The sequence below is a fragment of the Semicossyphus pulcher genome, unplaced genomic scaffold (genome assembly GCF_022749685.1).
Source record: "Semicossyphus pulcher isolate SPU_LCO1_2020_fin unplaced genomic scaffold, fSemPul1.0.p SCAF_7, whole genome shotgun sequence".
NCBI lineage: Eukaryota > Metazoa > Chordata > Actinopteri > Labriformes > Labridae > Semicossyphus > Semicossyphus pulcher.
In genome coordinates this window covers 14798281-14815520 of record NW_027211748.1, presented here as the reverse complement: position 1 = coordinate 14815520, position 17240 = coordinate 14798281, and the positions used below count along the sequence as shown (strand labels likewise).

General features: G+C 41.3%; 3 protein-coding genes across 3 annotated transcripts; 2 read left to right on the top strand and 1 right to left on the bottom strand.

The window, feature by feature from the left end:
• The first annotated feature begins 1774 nt into the window (after positions 1–1774).
• Positions 1775–4732, top strand: iba57 (iron-sulfur cluster assembly factor IBA57). Its single transcript, XM_069684448.1, has 3 exons — positions 1775–2206; positions 3610–3959; positions 4103–4732. Exons 1-3 carry the CDS (start codon positions 1839–1841, stop codon positions 4492–4494), a joined length of 1110 nt encoding a protein of 369 aa, XP_069540549.1. The 5' UTR covers positions 1775–1838; the 3' UTR covers positions 4495–4732.
• Positions 4733–4825: 93 nt separating this feature from the next.
• Positions 4826–7357, bottom strand: jmjd4 (jumonji domain containing 4). The gene is made up of 6 exons (XM_069684446.1): positions 6695–7357; positions 6416–6581; positions 6059–6184; positions 5672–5939; positions 5443–5589; positions 4826–5353 (listed from the first exon to the last, which is right to left on the bottom strand). Exons 1-6 carry the CDS (start codon positions 6945–6947, stop codon positions 5018–5020), a joined length of 1296 nt encoding a protein of 431 aa, XP_069540547.1. The 5' UTR covers positions 6948–7357; the 3' UTR covers positions 4826–5017.
• Positions 7358–7461: 104 nt separating this feature from the next.
• On the top strand, positions 7462–13559 carry snap47 (synaptosome associated protein 47). Its single transcript, XM_069685126.1, has 5 exons — positions 7462–7692; positions 7819–8340; positions 8523–9031; positions 9327–9451; positions 11972–13559. Exons 2-5 carry the CDS (start codon positions 7844–7846, stop codon positions 12116–12118), a joined length of 1278 nt encoding a protein of 425 aa, XP_069541227.1. The 5' UTR covers positions 7462–7692; positions 7819–7843; the 3' UTR covers positions 12119–13559.
• Positions 13560–17240: the final 3681 nt, after the last annotated feature.

Here is a 17240-nt window from a genome sequence, read left to right as displayed (position 1 = left end):
TAACACAAATCATTTTTACCGTATTATAGCATGTAAGTGTCAGTGCTGGAGGGGCACATATTTACAAGCTAAAACAAATCACACTGCATTTTATTGTCTTAAAATAATTAAAATAAAATGTCTTTTTTTCTTTTTTTAAGACCAGCCTTTGGCAAAAGATTGACTTGTGAAGACAAACACCCATTTGTCCAAAGTTTTAGACAACTTATGAATATACTGTAGGTTGGGTTTATAGTCTAAAGCAAGTAAAATTCAACACTTGGTGCTTGATGCTAAACAATGACTGTGGGTCCAAGCTTAAAGGAAAGACACCGTGTACTAAGAGCTTGTTGTTTAAACACAAAAATATTGAAATGCTTGGTCTGAAGTGTTGCTTCTTATCCCTTATGGATTTTTCAATATTTTTAGATAAAATAGTTTTTTTCGAATACTTAAAGAGCCTTGATGGAAGGTACATTACAATACATATAATGCCTGTTCAGCATTTTGTCGTTAAAATAAGCTGAAAATAACCATTTTTACTTTTTTTATTTTCATACTCCTCTTAAGTAAATGTAAATTGCCATAACATAGGAGATTGAGTGTTTCAGTTAAAATGTGTCCTTTCACTGACCCAAGATTTTAGTATGGTTCAAACTATAACCGGTGTGCTGTCTTGGCCAGGTTTCCATTGGAAAGAAGATTTTAATCGCAAGGGACTTCCTGGTTAAATAAGGAATAAATAAGATGTCATAAGATGTATACAATTTTCACTATATAAAAATATTAATGAATAACTACTGATTAAGTAGGCTACAGGCATCCAGGAATAGGACCTGCATCAAATGCTTTAATCATGCTTAAATGCTCAATGATTCCCTTAAGAGGCTTGACGTAATGCTACGACATTAACTCGGCACACTGCCTGCACCACGCCTCTTCCATCAAGTGTGAAGAAGGGTGCAAAATGTCTGCGGTATGGCAGTTCTGGCTACTACAATAAGAGTAGGCATGATATCAATTCCACTACAGGGGAGACTTGATGTTCTTTGCAATTAGGCGGAAAAATCGTGTGCCAAAGGGCAAAAAGGATTGGCTCGGATATCGGCAAAAAATTTCAATATCGTACATCCCTAGAATCTATGCCTTAAAATTTAATTTTAGCATGCACATACATACTGCACACAACACAATATTTTGTGCTTGATAAAAGCCCAACTCATAGTCAGAAAACATAGGCTGCATTAAGTTTTGTATTACATGGCAATGTCGTCTCTCGAAGCATATGGGACCCTTTTAAGCATAGCATGAGAAAAGGCTTCTGTTTTAATGAAATAAAAATAAGTCCTGTGCATATCTAGTTTTAAATGCTGAAAAGATGTGCAATCGGAGGGGCAACATTTATTGTAGCCACTATGAAGACAGCAGTTTAAGCTCGTGTATTTGTTGTTTTTCTTAATTAATAATGAAATGTCTTGAGATAAGACTTGAACTGTTTGCCGTTAGCTAACCTGTTTGTATTTCCTCCAGTAAGAGTAAACCTGTGGATTAGAAAAAGGTCAGGCTTTTCAGACTATATAGTTGTTTCTGTTTAAGGTTATCATAGTATATTAAAACGACAAGTGTTAGATATAACCTTAGCTGAATATTAAGTCACAAAAATAACTTACAAGTGTCCACAGATATTCCAGCTGATGAGCAGCGTCACACGTGCTGCAATATTATCGAGCAATGCATTCTGGGATTTCAAAATGGAGGCGTCAACTGCTGCTTGCTGTGTTATGTAGCTGTCCACTGCCTTTAATAGGAGAAGTAGTTACTCTATTAAGGCACGTATTACACTATAATCAACGTACAGTATGGGGGTTTTGTGTTTCGGTAGGACAGCGTTTACGTCTGCCGGTTGTCTCGGCGTTTACGCCAGAAAATACTGCAGTCGGTATTTGTGCGTAACGTTTCTCTCCGGTACTTCAGCTCCGGCGGGTATCAGTCTCAAGAGGTACAGTAGCCAGGGGACGAATAGCGGAAGAGATGACCCCGGACAGTTTGTGTGTTATCACCTTCCTCACAGGACCTTACTGAAAATCCAGGGACAGGACACAAGCCCGTTTCTTCAGGGGATTATAACCAACGACATGGCGCTGCTGGAGGAGCCTGCAAACAAAGTCATGTACTCACACATGCTAAATGTACAGGGAAGGACACTATATGACATTATGTTGTACAGGTACAGTACACTTCATTATAGGCTACAGTTTAAACACTTCACATGTTTTCAGGAAACACCAGGGCGTGACTACTTATCTTGCTGCGCAGTTGTTGACAGTCTGGCTCACACAGTAAATCTATAGACACTTGCACATTTTCTTATCCAAGTTACTTTCTTGGCCAAATGAAATGACAGTCACGGCAATAATGAATTACTTTTTCAGCTAGTGTGTTGTCTTAAAATATTGACTTGTCTTTGCATTAGTTACAATTTGTGTTAGCTGTTAAATGTAAGAACTGAAGTTTTTGGTAGTATCTCAAGTATCTGGAAAGGTGGTTCCTCAGTTGCAAACAAATATTTGTAAACCCCTAAAACATCATTTTTAAATAATCGTGTCGCTACCTAAAATCTGCATATCTCTAACTGTTGGCTTTTTTAAGGTTACTTTTACTGTTATGTCTCAATCCTACATTTGAACTAGTTATAAAGTAAGTCAAGGGCTGTCAATATGCAAAAGCAGGTACATATCCAAACTGATACATATGGTGTTACATTTCTTATTTAAAGAAAAATGGCCCTGCTTGGATGAATGATATATCAAAGTAGTCACACACTGATATATTTTCAGAATAATCAATTGCTGTTTTTGTAAGACTATTGGGTAATAAGTCATACTATATTGCAATTCAGTGAAACATCTGTTGTAAAATCCAATACACTTTAGTTGCCAGTAAAATTTGCTGAAGCACATTCTTTTTCAGATTCAGCAGAAGTTAAAAATACTTTCTAGTTAAAATCAGAGTTTAAAATACCAGTTTGTCAATAGATACTAGTATGATTCCAATTTTTTTTTGCATGATGCTAAAAATGTAGTCCAGAGCTTTTTCAGTTTGTGTATGTAGCGAATATTACATTTAAAGCGTTTTGATAGATTTTTTAACATTTTGTTGGACTTAAAATAAGAGAACTAGTCTTTCCCTCAAAATCAAAGATCTTCTATATAAAGTAATTGTAAAGGTACAGCTGTTTTTGATAAAGTAATGTCAAGTTTAGTTAAGTAAAGCCCATACGCAATTATGGTTTAGGGTTAACTGTTGTACCAACTGTGTTTGAATGACATCTTCTCACTCTCCTGTTTGTTTTGTAGCATCTCTTAAGGCAGAATAACTCACACCTTTAGCTTTATTATATGCACATTGACTTTGGTCATGTCATGTATCTCCCTCTGTAGCTCTGCCTCCCTAAAGGATACGAAAGTGTGCCAGAGTTTTTAACTGGTAAAATTAGAGAATGGCTATGTTTCAATATGCACATCTTTTCTTTGGTGAAAAAAACCTCAATCTTAAGTGAGGCAGATTTAGGAAGAAAAAGCACATCTATTTTTCTTTATCAGGTACTAAACTTGCTGTATTTCCTTTCAGTCTGAAAGAAGCTGAAGCAGGACAAGGGTTTTTCCTGGAGTGTGATGGCACAATGAAAGACTCAATCTTGAGACATTTAAAGGTGTACAAGCTGCGCAGAAAGGTCAACATAGACCCCTGCCCAGACCTCTCTGTATGGGCGGTGCTTCCCAAAAACAAGAATGAAGGTCAAGAGGCCAGTAAACCGGAGCTCTCCTCCCCAGACAGAGCTGTGGTGTGGGAGACTGATCCTCGAACTCAGGAAATGGGTTGGAGATTGGTGGTGGACAGTCAAGTTGACCCCTTGGACATTATTCCATCATGTCAGAAAGGTGACACGGAGGAGTATCACAGACATCGCTATGCTATAGGTATGTAATCTGTGTTAATACTTTTGAATACATGCATTTGTGTGAAAAAGCAGTGGGGCCAGAAATAAGGATTTGCACGCACATGTGCACTTGATATTGTTTGACACGTTTTGTTGATTTCCTCTGCTGTCGTTGTTGTCTAGGACTTCCTGAGGGAGTGAAGGACCTTCCCCCTGGGGTGGCACTACCACTGGAGTCAAATCTCGTCTACATGCAGGGTATCAGCTTCAGCAAGGGCTGCTACATTGGCCAGGAGCTCACAGCCAGAACTCATCACACGGGGGTGATTCGGAAACGCCTGATGCCAGTACGCTTGTCATCACCCATCCAAGACCTCGAGGAAGGAGCCTCCCTGCAAACACAGTCCGGCAAGCCAGCTGGGAAGCACCGAGCCGGGGTTGGAGAGCTGGGTCTGAGCCTAATCCGTATGGCGCATGCCAAAGAGGTACTGATGCTAAAATCTTCTGACGACACCACAGTGACACTTGAGGTCGCTGTGCCAGACTGGTGGCCTCAAGACGTGAAAGTCAACTGAAGGGAAGGATGTTTAACAGTTCCCTCAAATGTGACATGCAACACATCTGACAGAGGTGTCATGAACAGAACCCTGAAGTACAGTATGTTACACTGTCATTGCTTAACAGCTGTGTGGCACTAATCCATATCTGTGAGTGTTTTTGTTTTGTTTGCAATAAAAAATACTTGATTTTCCCCAAAAATAGTTAATTATTACATACAACACAACATGCTATTTAAAAGATCTATTTTCCGAATTATAGAACACATAGGACTATATATGGTATTGATTGCTGTGGAATAAATATGCAAAATAGCAAAACAAAAACTACATCAACTTGTGTATTTTTTTATTTATCCATTCATCTTTCAGTGCAAAACAATTCAAAACATTCACAAGCAACACTTGAAATTGCACTCCATCTCAAATAAAGGTGTAGCATCACCTTAACCATCAGCTTTTTTTGCATCATACAAATTGGCACTTTTCATTCAAGCGATTTCCAGGTGACTATTACATTATGGAGACACCACTGCACATCTTACTCCTGATAGAGGAGATGCTGCCCCCTTGTGGACTGTATGGTGTCACGAATCTGCTGTAACATGGTTTCTGGCTGCAGAGTCAAAGATGAATGATCCAGCCGCTTAAAGTCTTCATTGCAGAGAAGGCATTCAATAATATGAGCGACTCTTTGTAGGTCAAAGGCAGCATGGTAAGGCCCAAGTGTGGTGAGGGTCTCTGATAGATGTCGGGGGTAATCGGATGGATCTCCAGAGGAACAAGCATTCAGGAAAGCCATTCGGTTGTTGGCAACGATTTTTAGGAACGAGGCAAATTCTCCGTAATTGATACCAGAGCAAGCTTTCATAATGACCTGTAAAGTGAAAAACATTGATGAATTGACATATGTTAGGAGTTTTTTTCAAAGAGCCTGCAGGCTGAACAGTCCTGTTACTAAAGTACCTGGCAGTGTTGATGCCACGAGTCCATTGTGTTTCTCCACTCATTTATCTCCTTTTGAACAGATGATAGCTCATTCTGAAGGAACTGCCACATGATGTCTATGTTGCAGCCATTCAACCAGTTATGATTAATAGAGATGGTGTCCTCCTGCAAAAGAAAGAACTGCTATGTCACAATTAGATAACAGATTATATTGTATAATGCATCTGTTGACCTTCACAGTTCTTACCAGATTATAAACCTGATGGTGCCACCCACTGGGCACGAAAATGATTTCACCTGCCTCTTGAATAATTTCAAGAGGTTGACAGGCTTCCTCAGAGTGCGGAAAAAGGCCTTTATCTCGAAGTTCAGCTGATGTAACATCATAAGGGAGGTTGCCGTGAGTGTCTCGTAAAAACTCCTCCTGACCGGGGGGATACAGGAGCCATTTCTTTCTTCCACAGATGTTTGCAGACCAACTGTAGGAGCGGAACACATCAGCATGGAACGGGGTCCTGGTGACAAGAAAGTGCATCTGATTGTATAAAATTCAAAATGATTGAGATGATTTTTTTTTAAAACCTAAAATTATAGAAGTACTCAGGCTTTTGCAAACATGTTTAATTTTTCACACCATGAGCCTTTGGGTCCCATGTAGACAAATCGGTAGTCATCCACTTCAAGTGTATCCCAGTATTCATTAAGCCAGTCAGAAGAAAAGTAGACTGGTGTGGTGTAAACATTATGCTCTGGAAAGTCCCTGTGGAACAAGAATTAAAAAATTCATCATAGGTGTTAACAGAACATACATCACCGAAAAAATTGGCCCAGCAGGGGTCAATGTAACATTGAAACTAAATTCATCTGATACATTAACAATAACTGTGACACTGGTTCAGATTTGGTCAGTTATAACCAGTGATTTTTAGTGTTATAAATTATGAATATTGTGCATTTTAAACAGTTTAATTCAATCAGCATTGTTTGATACCTTGCCATGTGCCAGTCTTTAAGATAGAGACATCCTTTAGGTGATGAGTGGCCATTCTGGATGTATTCCTTCCAGTATTGTATAAATTCTTTGAAAGGCATAACTTGTTTGGGGTTTGCATTGTACTCCTTCGCATTGCAGTTTGCAACAGGAACAGGAGTCTCATCTGTGATGAAGGACAAATACATTATCTTCAATTTTTACATTACCCCATTCAAGGCAGAGCCTGCAAAATGATGTATTGTAGTTAGTTAACGCATTAGTAACAGTCTTATTTACCAAACTCTTGTAGCAGTTTCTGGAAATTAGGCTTCCCCTCTTCAGACACCCACTGTTTCCTACACTTCCAGTTCTCAGTAAACCTTCTTGAAAACATACATGGGTGGTTTGGAAGCAAGTATTTCTTGAAAAACTTGGAATAGCTCAGTTCCTTGTCGATGTATTCTAAAAAATGTGAAGACCAAAACTGTTCATATGACTGTCTTGTTATTTTGGCCAGGCTGCAGCAGTTGCGGTAAGCCTCCCTATCCATGGTGGTAAACAAGACCTCGGCTAGCCAGTTAGCGAGCTTAGCTGTCACTGCTTGACAGCAAGAAACGGTGTAGAAAAGCTAACGGGTCGGTTGGTTTAACATTATATAGCACAAGTCGCTTTGCCTTTTCTCTAAACGTATGCTAGATTAAGCTAGAAAACTAGCATTGTGCTAAAACGTAACGTTATTTTTCTCTTTTGACAACATGTCGCTCCAAATGAATCCATCCAGTAGACACAGGTTCCTGGACGACGCACCTTTGTAATAACGTTACTACGTATTTCTTGTTACCAATGACTATATTACCGTTTTGAGCATGATATGCTTACAATGCATCTTAGCTATTATAGAAACCGACGTCCTAAGATAACAATAGTTATTTCTCAAAGCCCTTGTCCTGCTAGCTTTTTCTGACAGAAGTTTCCAGTCGGACAGTAAATACAGTCGTGCTCAAGCGTGACGTCACTTCCGTAATAAACATCTCCGATACCCTTTTACTGAGAAGAGTGTGGGATAACGTAATGCTCAGCCCTACAAGACAATGTTGTTGGTTATTTTGTTGTGGGGCGAATATTATTTTACAACTAGAAATTGGTAAATGCTTGGAGCGATAAATAACATTATATTACGTACTCGTAATGCGGTCAGTGGGATAAAAGGTCGTTGCTCACAGCTGAAGCTGCCAGTGTGAACGCCTCAGAGAAGCTCATCTGCTACCTGCATCCCATGATTGGCTTTTAAGAAAGTATGTTACTATAAGGACAGAGACTCTCAATACGGTGTCTTAATGATGTAATAATACATTTAAAGAGTTACAGTGTGTGTTTTTGTAAGGTACACATGTAATATTTAAGCTTTTTTGTCCTTCTAGGTAAATAAGTGTATTTCCTTCCAAAATGAGCCGGGACGCCCCCATCCACAGCTGGCCTGGCTCGTATTACATCAACAGTGAAAAGCGGTGGGACAGCGGCATCCTGTCCCTCACCAGGACCATGGTGCGCTTTGTCTCATCTCAGAGTAAGGAGAGCCTTGCCAGCTTCCGCCTCTCTAGGATCATGGAGATCAAGATGGAGTCATCAAGTTTCATCTTCAGCACTCTCACAGTGCTTGAAGAGGGCAATGTGAAACACTGGTTTGGCTCCCTTAAGCCTAATAGGGTGGTGGTTTATAATGTATTAGAGCATTTTTGGAGAGAACGCCTTCTGTCCCCAACCTCAGAGGTGCGGGGAGCAGAGTGTCAACCCTCTAAAGGCAGAGAGCTGATCAGCCTGGTGGCAGGTGCTCAGAGAAGACTGGAGGACACGGGCAGAGTCCTCAGCCACCAAGGAGAGCAGTTTGACGATATGATGCAGGGACTGGAGAAGATAGACTCTGATCTGGGCGTGGCTGATAAGTAATTATCTCAATATTTCATGTCTCAATGATATCATGCACTTCTTCATTAGGAAGTCTTGTTCATATCTTAATTGTATGCTGTAGATCACTATAACTGAGTACGCTGTGATTTGAAAACTAGCCTAATATAATAGTGAATCAAGCCAACCATACACTGTTTCCTTTTCTATCCTGTTGCAGACTTTTATCAGAGCTTGAGTCGCCCTCCTGGTGGCCTTTTGGTAAAATCCCCTGGAAGATACAGCAGGAAGCCAAGGCTGAGGATGCTGCAAGAGCTGCAGTTGCTGCTGCAGCTGCAGCTGGCAGAGGGTCCAGTAGAAGTAAGGTGATCTCTAGCATCCCGGCTGTAGTAACCAAAGGCGGGGACTCGGACTTAAAACCTGGATGTTTGTTGGTGCTGGTGTCCTCACTGGAGGTGCGAGACACAAACTGCCAACTCCTACACCGATTTGAGCGGAATGAAGTTGACGAAATCAGGGTGCACAGTCCTTATGAGATCACTGTTAGACAACGGTTCATTGGGAAACCAGATATATGCTACAGGTTCCTGTCTGCCAAGATGCCAGAGGCACTGTCAGTTTTAGAGATGCAGTACAAAAAGAAGGTGGAGTTCACCAGTGAGTACACTGCTTTCAGGGCAACTCCGGTTTCATCTCCGTGTGACGCAGAGGGACCTAACTGGAATGAAGGTAAGGCACAGAGCATATAAAATACAGGCTCCATTATCTCACTGTTTCCATTCTGAGTATAACATTGACCACTAAGTGGCAGTACAGCTCTATGTTTCCATCTCTGTATATTTTTAGGTGTGGAGCCAAATGTCAAAACATTTCATCCACATAGACACAGTTATTGGTGTCTTTCCTTGACAAAAAATGTGTTTTGATGAGTCACTTCACCCTGATTGCCTCAGTTGCTGCCTGGTTTCCTCATAAACAACATATGCACTCTGCACTTTTTCACCACCTCCACCCATGGAGTCAGGTTCGCTGCCAAGGTGCCAAGAGACAGAGGTCCCGATGGAGGTCCCAGCAGGAGATCTGTCCCAGTTGCAGGTGAATGTCCTCCAGCCATCTGTCAGTCAGGCTGAGGCCCAGGAGCTCAAACAGGTGAGACCTGTGTGAAAACATGACATGCACTACAGTGGCATTTATATTTTTGTACACACAGTAAATAACCGCATGATTCCAGTAGCCTGTGTTTTGATAGTTCCATTCCAACCCATAATTCACTATAATGATTTTCATTTTTTACTGTAAGTTTAAAATGCTATTTAGTGAGACCACAAACCAAAGTCCATCCTGATTTTAAGAGAGGGAAAGAAACCTGTTCAGTCATTTGGTCCGACTTTACAGAGTCTTTCCAGTCAGAAGCACACAACATGAGAAATGTTACAGACATGGTCTGCGGTGGCAAAACCTACACAGTGACGCAAATCCAGACCTTTTTTTTTTATTCCAGGTAGTTTAGAAGAAGATATTTCATGTGAATTGCTAAATATATAAAGAACTTTAATCTAAAGGTCAACAATTCAAGCACACACTCACACACTGATGGCAGCAAGCTACCACGCACGGTGCTCGCCTGAACATCCAGAGCAAATAGGTTCAGTGTGTTTGCCAACCGCTGGGATCGACCGCCAACCCTGTGATCTGTGGATGGACCCTTTTACCTCCTGAGCCGCAGTCGTTTTGATACAGTACAGTTCAGTTTACGGAGACACCACTCCAGTCAACCACTGTTTCTTTGTCTTTACATCATGCTAAGATGCATGTCACAAAGGGGTTTTAAGCTAAAGAATGTTGACTTTATGAGATCACACAAAGGCTCTACTAACCAGAGACGAGATTATATGAAAGCTTACTTGATGTAGGAGGCAGAAAAACATCCAATTAGAGCTATAGCCTTACAGATGTTGAGTTTCTGAGGCCAAAACAGAGATATAGTTTAGAGTAGACACAGATATTCCTTTTTTAAGGATCCTTTAAAGAAGTATAGGGGGATACAAAAAAAAATTACTATGATTCAAATATGCACTCAGCAGGAGGATGTACAATACAGCAGCTTATCTTGTGCTTCTCGGCACGAGTGTATCACAGCTCATATCTCCCATTATGTTAGTCTAGCTGATCTAATTACAGCCATTTGATAGCTGTAAACCATTTGGTAAGCATTTTGCTATTTGAGTTATGAAAGCAACATTGTGCTCAGGTTACAGACATGTTGATACAAATTTGGTCAGTTTTCACCAGTTCAATCACCTATTTTTGCTGATACATTATTTAGTATACTCACTGAATGCCTGAAAGAGGCATTGTTAACCCTTTATACTTAATATAAAGCAGTCGTACAGGTCGGCTTATCTTTTGTTTTCATAAATGACATATTGTCTACAGCTGATATTGGTTCAGACTTCAAAGGCTGCCAATTTGGCCTTAATGCTACGCTTCTGAACACACCCTGCTCTTACTGTAATCCATGTCTAGATTAGAATCTACAGCTGGGCCACTTGTACAGACGGTCGCTCAGTTGAATGTCCTGCTCTCAGAGCTTTAGCAAATATCCCCCTTTATGTGAGCGTTTTCATATACGCGGTTGCTTACAGTACAGAACTGGCTCGCTCAGAAGAATGACGAGGCATTTCTTTTAGGTTTATGTCGAATGTGTGTTTTCTGTTAAACCCCAGCCCTGAGATTACACAGTCATGCACAAGACACTGGGCATTTAGCTCATGTGTTTTTATATTAGTTCTAGCCTAAATGTTTAATTTGGGGCTTTCTACATGACTTAAGCGCTCGAACCATTGTATAAGCAGCGGCTAAAAATATTCACGTTCTGTGTTTTTCTATGACACACCAAATCTCCTGTGAATGTGAAGTGCAAGGTGCGATTCAATCGTGTTCTCCCGCTCGAAACTGTAAAGTCAGACCTGAGCGAGTGAATACAGTTGTTCCACGGTGTGTGCTGACATACTATCTGTTTTTCAAACTGCTGTCTGGAACTGTTTCTGCGCTCAGTGACATAATGTCAGTGGGTGTGTGAGAGAGCTTGTGTAGCATAACATAATATTAGTTTAGAAAGCATGGTGGTGGGGTTTGGAGGAGTGTTTATTAGGTTTTGCTTGGCACATCACTGTATATTTAAGTTGTTCCATCAAGCAAAGCATGCACGGCTCTCTCAATCCACTGAGAGCAGAAAACAAATAGAATTATATGATATCAGTGATCCCAGGAGATAAGCGAAGACGTCTGCTCGTGTTCCATATGCTGCACAATATACAATATTTTCATACATGCCACGTGATGAGCTTTTATTGCATCATGGCTGGCGCTGCATTGTTTCTTTCTCATCCGCAGACATTAAGCAGCAGGCTGTTGTCTTTGTAGCCAACAGGAATAAAAAAATCACTACTTATTTTTCTCCTTGTCACTGTCTAACTCGCTGACCCCATCTTTACACCTCTCCACATATGGTCCACATGTTCCACCCTGCAACTGCTCACCAATTTTCAGCAGGATTCCCGTTTTTTAATCTTCTTTTATTTGTGTCTTGCTCCTTAGTTGTCGAAGTTCACTGGGGGCTGCTGTGTAATCAGTGAAGTGTGTGTGCATGTGTGTGTGTGTTTGCAGATGCTGATGCAGCTGAAGAATCTCGCCCTGGAGGCAGAGACGGAGCTGGAACGGCAGGACGAAGTTCTGGACGTCCTGACGAGCTCCACTGACCAGGCCACCATGCACATAGAGAAGCACACCTGCCGCATGAAGAGGCTGCTGTAGCTCTGACGGTCGCAGCGGACACATGCTGTCGACACGCACTTCGTCAGACATGCACAGTAAGATTCCTGGTTTTCCTCACGGGATCGGGTGAGAAGCAGCAGCAGTGGAGACTCCGAATTAGTTCTAAATGGTTTATAGGATTTTGTCAATGCATGTGATCGTATAATCATGTGATCACATGGGTTTGAGTGGCAGTGATGTCTGGGGAGTCCCCAGGATGTTAGCTGAAGATGTTTAGCTAAATCCCTGAAATTTGCACATCAGTGATAATGACTTTTAAAAAAAAAAACCCCAGTAAAAATGTGGGCTCATACATTTTTCTTTCAAAATAACTAAATTAAAAATGATTTTTAATTTTAACAAACTAAACATGCATGGCTGAAATGAATGCGCTGTCTTTTATCCATGAACGGAAGCATCTGTGCTCTGCCCTCTGAACGGGCAGCCTGCAGCAGCTATCAGCTGTGGCTAGCATTACATTTGGTTTTGATGCTATTAGCCGTCAACAAATCATACAATATTCTAACTCTTTATTTATGTGTTGGATCAAAAATCATGCACTACAGTTACACAAATAGGTGTTGGTATATAGCCAGCACTTGATTGCTACATAGGAGAAAGAACACAGCAGGTTCAGTGTATGATAGAGGGGCCTATGGCTGATTCCATGTGTATCATGGGACATACAGCAGCCTCCACCTTCTCTGATCCCAGCTGGAGACAGCACAGGCAACAACTATGGTGAAGGGCAAAGTGGACGTTCACAAAACATAACAAAATCAGTAGTCTATTTAATCTCACTGCACAAACTTTAAAGCAAACAGCATGTTGTTTGCATAGATGTTATTTGTAAGACAGATTAAGGTCAACTAATAAAATAATTAGCAGGTAACAGACAGATAAAGTTTTACAGTGTCATCACAGACATTTCTCAGGTCCTATGTGTCCCTTATTCTTCACACTGTTCTCTACGGTTTAATGTTGCATGTCCCATATTACTGCTGTGTATTGCATCAAGTGAAAATGCTCCATCAATATCAACATATAGCAGAAGACTGTAAATGTGCTAAAAGTTATAGGACTCAAACAATGTAAAGAAAGGAGCGCTTCCTGGACTCTTTATGTCTCGCTTCAGATGGATACTGTTTGAAATCTGCATTATCTGTAAATGACTGACACACAAATATTTTATTTCTGTGGTTTTAATGTGCTCTGTTCTCACTGTGAGTTGAAAATGTCTCTGACATATTTTTGAATAATGATTTCAGAGCTGTATAGATGCATCTAAACAATTACCTGCATCTTTCTCATAGCAAACAAATGAATACATGTAGTCAAACAATTTGCGTCGTAGGTATTGAAAGGAATTCCTTTTAACGGTCATCACAATTGAAGATCTGTAATTGCATTTGATTTGCAATTAAAGTCTGAAATGATCTTACACAAGACCAGTGGTTCGTTTGTCCTGATGCTTTTACATTAACAATGAATGATAATATGAAAGTGCATGCGAACGGTGTCGGTCACAGTGACAAACCCACAACCCTAACCCCGACTCTGCAGTTCCCCAGACTGTGTTAGCGTCTTTCACATGATTGTTTTTAGTCACTTGTTGCTCCTGTTATTTCAACCTGCAGCTTTTTAACCTCTGACAAATCTGCTGTATGCTACCTACCCATCATTAAACCCCAGTCGGACAAACGCCGAAGTGACTTTCTGGTGAGCATAGCCAAGCATTAAGCTTTTAAAGAGCCAGATAATTTCCCTAAAGAGATGGTGGAGAGCAAAACGGAGCAAAAAGGAGATCGTATGTTGAACTCTAAATGAAGTGTGGCTAAAGATTAATCATGAGGAAGTATAATTATCCCCTAAACATAAAGGCTGGGTGGTAAACAGCATACATAGCATGAATCTGAAGAACAGTATTTGTGGCATCCTTATAAAGTTTTTCTATTGTTGCAACCTGAAAGAAACAATGCAGGAAAAAAAGCCCTAAAATCTGTTGTGTCCTCTCAGTTTTGGAAGATACATTGTAAACAGGCTTACATTACATTAACTAATTTTTTAGCTCTTGAAAACAATGAAATTTGTCATGTCTCATCTTCTAATCAAAATATGTGCCATGAAAATATGTGTACATTTTAAACAACCAACTTAAATCAGCTTAAAATCACCATACACGAAATTTAAAAAACAGCATGCAAATTGGGTTTCGTTAGTGTGGACAAACTCAGAGGCAGGGAAACGAGCCTCCTGAATCCTAACCTGGCTTTATTCCTTAACAAAAAGTCATCAGGAAACGCCCCTCATCGTCTGCTCCCATGTGACAAATTGCAACACAGAAAATCAAAACACGTGCAAACTAGAAACGGATGTTAACGACTGTTTCACCCGCTGTGCACGCTGTTGTGTGGAAGCGCCTCACTCCGTGCGCTCCACTACTATAACATCCTGTTGGCATCAGCTGAGCGCCCCTGTCAGGAGACCGCTCCATGTCAACAGAGGAGCACATTTGATTTGGCTCGTGTTTGAGCGATCAATTATGAATCAGGAAGACGCCTGACACAGAGGGCTCTGAAAGAAGACTGACAGTCTCACTCAACAGTCAGCATGAACTTATCACTTCTTTTAAACAAACCCGCCGGGAGAGATGGGAGACTGAAAGCTCAAGCTCATGATAACAACTCAAAGGACGCCTGGTGATGGCTTTCTGCAAAGTTCCTCCAGCTCGGTGGAAAGTGTTTTCACTAAGCACTGATTATTTTGGTTGATTTGAGTGATAAACAGAGAGATTCTGGAAGTCCCAAACTCCAGAAGCACAACCACATGGTTATGTGAATTCCAACCCTTAAAAAAGGGTTAGGGAAACAGAGCGCACACTGGCGTGGTTTCGAAGCAGCCTTGCAATACGAGGAAGTGGTGGCGGTCTCGTCTGACCACAGATACATGAGATCCGGCTTTGCCTTCCTGACGGATGGTATGGAGACACGAGGGATTTTGCTGGCCTTGACTTCCAAGTCTGTTTACTCGATAGTTCTGCGGCGAGTGCTCTCATTCGAGGAGCGTGTCAACTTTGATGGCCAATCAATCAACTCTTGCTGGGAAAAAACAGCCCGAGCTTGAGTTCTACGAGGGCACTGCGCTCCAAAATATGGAGCCATGTGACTGCAGTACAAACAGACTGCAGTCATCGTCCGCATGAGTATGTTTTTCACCGTCTCCTCTTTAAATATGCGTACATTCAAAGCACCGCTCTATTATGTCTTGTTGTACTTGGCAACGTTTAAACAATCTAGCAATTATCATTATTTTCTTAATGTATTTCAGCAGTCTGTCATCACCTCCACTAATATATGCATGAGTAATTGTTGATGTTGAGCAGACCTAGAATACATTAACCAAATATTAGGGAGATTTCACTTGCAGCGAACTATTCTGCTGCATGTGTCTCAGTGTAATGGCCTGATTTTTGACTCACGTCCTGGCCGGCCTCTTACTATTGCAGGTGTTGCTGGGTTTCCTTTTGCTGAGGGAGTCTCTGGTTTCAGGAAATCAGGCCTGTTGGTTAATGTTAGAACTGGGAGAAAACGTTCTTGGAAGGAAGGCGCTCGAGTCCAACCAGGGGGTGTTTATGTCGTCTGCGAGTGAAAGCGATATGACACGGAACATCATCTTGTCTCTTGGCTGTCAGCGTGGTAACATTTCTCTCACATTAAACCATGGCTTCACGTCAACGTCTTCATGTGAATATACATTCTTTGCACATACATTGTTTGGATTCAGACCCCTCTTTGGTTTAGTCGGACCGTAAATGTGCTCCGCGTGGCTGTTATTATGGTACTTTCCCAGGTGCTGAGCTGCACGATGATATCATGTGCTCTCGCACTTATTGTTATGTTTTCTTTGGTCTATGAGGCGCACTTTGGTTTTCTGGCTTTTGTTTCACAAACTTTTCTCATTTCTGCGCGACAGAGTTAACAGCCAGGCGGCCAAAGCAAACTTGGCTGTGGTTTTATACAGTAGTATCAGTCTCAAATCAAGTCCAGGTGAAAGCCCACATTACAACCTACCTGAAGTCTGCTGAAGTGCTCGCCTTTCTGGGATATACACACTATGTTATTCGCTAGTTTGCACATTGTACTGCATTTGGTGTTTGGGCACTTAAGTCAGATCTCTTGTATCTCTTGTTTTGCATAACGATATGCCATCATCACAATCAACGAACACACAGACACAATCCATCCGTCCATCCATCCATTGTCTATCCATTTTACTATACCGCCTAACATTTTCAGGGACGTGGGGAAGGGGGGACCTAACCTAGCTGTCATAAGGCATTGGTGTTGTTACACCCTGGACTGATCACCAGGGCTGACACATAGAGACAGACAACCTTTTACGCTCACACTCACAGGTACGGACAATTTAGAGTCACCAATGAACCCACGAGCATGTTTTTGGACTGTGGGAGGATACCGGAGCATGCACGGGATGACCATGCAAACACCACACAGAAAGACCCCCTATGACTAAAGTGGGATTCGAACCAGGAACTGCCTAGCTGTTAGGCGACAGTGCAAGCCACCATGTGGCAATTTTTTACACATTTACATGTTTGAATATTTTCTGCAGCATCTTTAGAACTGTGATGGTAACGTGCTGAATGTACCTCTGTGGTATTCCTTCTGTTTACCTTGAGCCTTGATCCTAGCCTCTGATTGGTGAGTTTATTGACATGTGATTAAGAACAAGGAAGTGTTGTTGTGAAGCTGACGAAGTGTGGAGAACAGTGAAGCGGCAATGTGGCTGTTTCTTCTTCTAAGAATAATCCAACCACCTCACTCGAACCCTCTCGTTACTTCTACTCTGCATTTTAGTCTTTGCGGCTGCATAAGCACTGTGACATTCACCAACAACAGAACTTCTTTATCAGGTTTTGTTTTTGCTCTTTGGGAAACCTCTTTTAACGCTCCCGAGGTGCATTAAGGTGAAAGGGACCACAACAGTCCTGAGTTACACCTTTGGCCCGTGTGAGGAGTCCTCTTTGTGATGACTGGATTCTTCAATCTACACAGCTCCACAAACAGGTTGTCAGGCCGCGAGCCAGCTCACACTGCATCAG

Bases quoted from the DNA above. Each gene is read 5' to 3' on its own strand.
- iba57 (XM_069684448.1), top strand. From the start codon at position 1,839: ATGGGGGTTTTGTGTTTCGGTAGGACAGCGTTTACGTCTGCCGGTTGT. The intron at 2,207-3,609 runs GTACAGTACACT...ATTTCCTTTCAG, and splicing joins TATGACATTATGTTGTACAG to TCTGAAAGAAGCTGAAGCAG. The intron at 3,960-4,102 runs GTATGTAATCTG...GTTGTTGTCTAG, and splicing joins CAGACATCGCTATGCTATAG to GACTTCCTGAGGGAGTGAAG.
- jmjd4 (XM_069684446.1), bottom strand. From the start codon at position 6,947: ATGGATAGGGAGGCTTACCGCAACTGCTGCAGCCTGGCCAAAATAACA. The intron at 6,185-6,415 runs GTATCAAACAAT...CTTGTTCCACAG, and splicing joins AAAGACTGGCACATGGCAAG to GGACTTTCCAGAGCATAATG. The intron at 5,354-5,442 runs GTACTTTAGTAA...TTCACTTTACAG, and splicing joins CGTGGCATCAACACTGCCAG to GTCATTATGAAAGCTTGCTC.
- snap47 (XM_069685126.1), top strand. From the start codon at position 7,844: ATGAGCCGGGACGCCCCCATCCACAGCTGGCCTGGCTCGTATTACATC. The intron at 8,341-8,522 runs GTAATTATCTCA...ATCCTGTTGCAG, and splicing joins GATCTGGGCGTGGCTGATAA to ACTTTTATCAGAGCTTGAGT. The intron at 9,452-11,971 runs GTGAGACCTGTG...GTGTGTTTGCAG, and splicing joins AGGCCCAGGAGCTCAAACAG to ATGCTGATGCAGCTGAAGAA.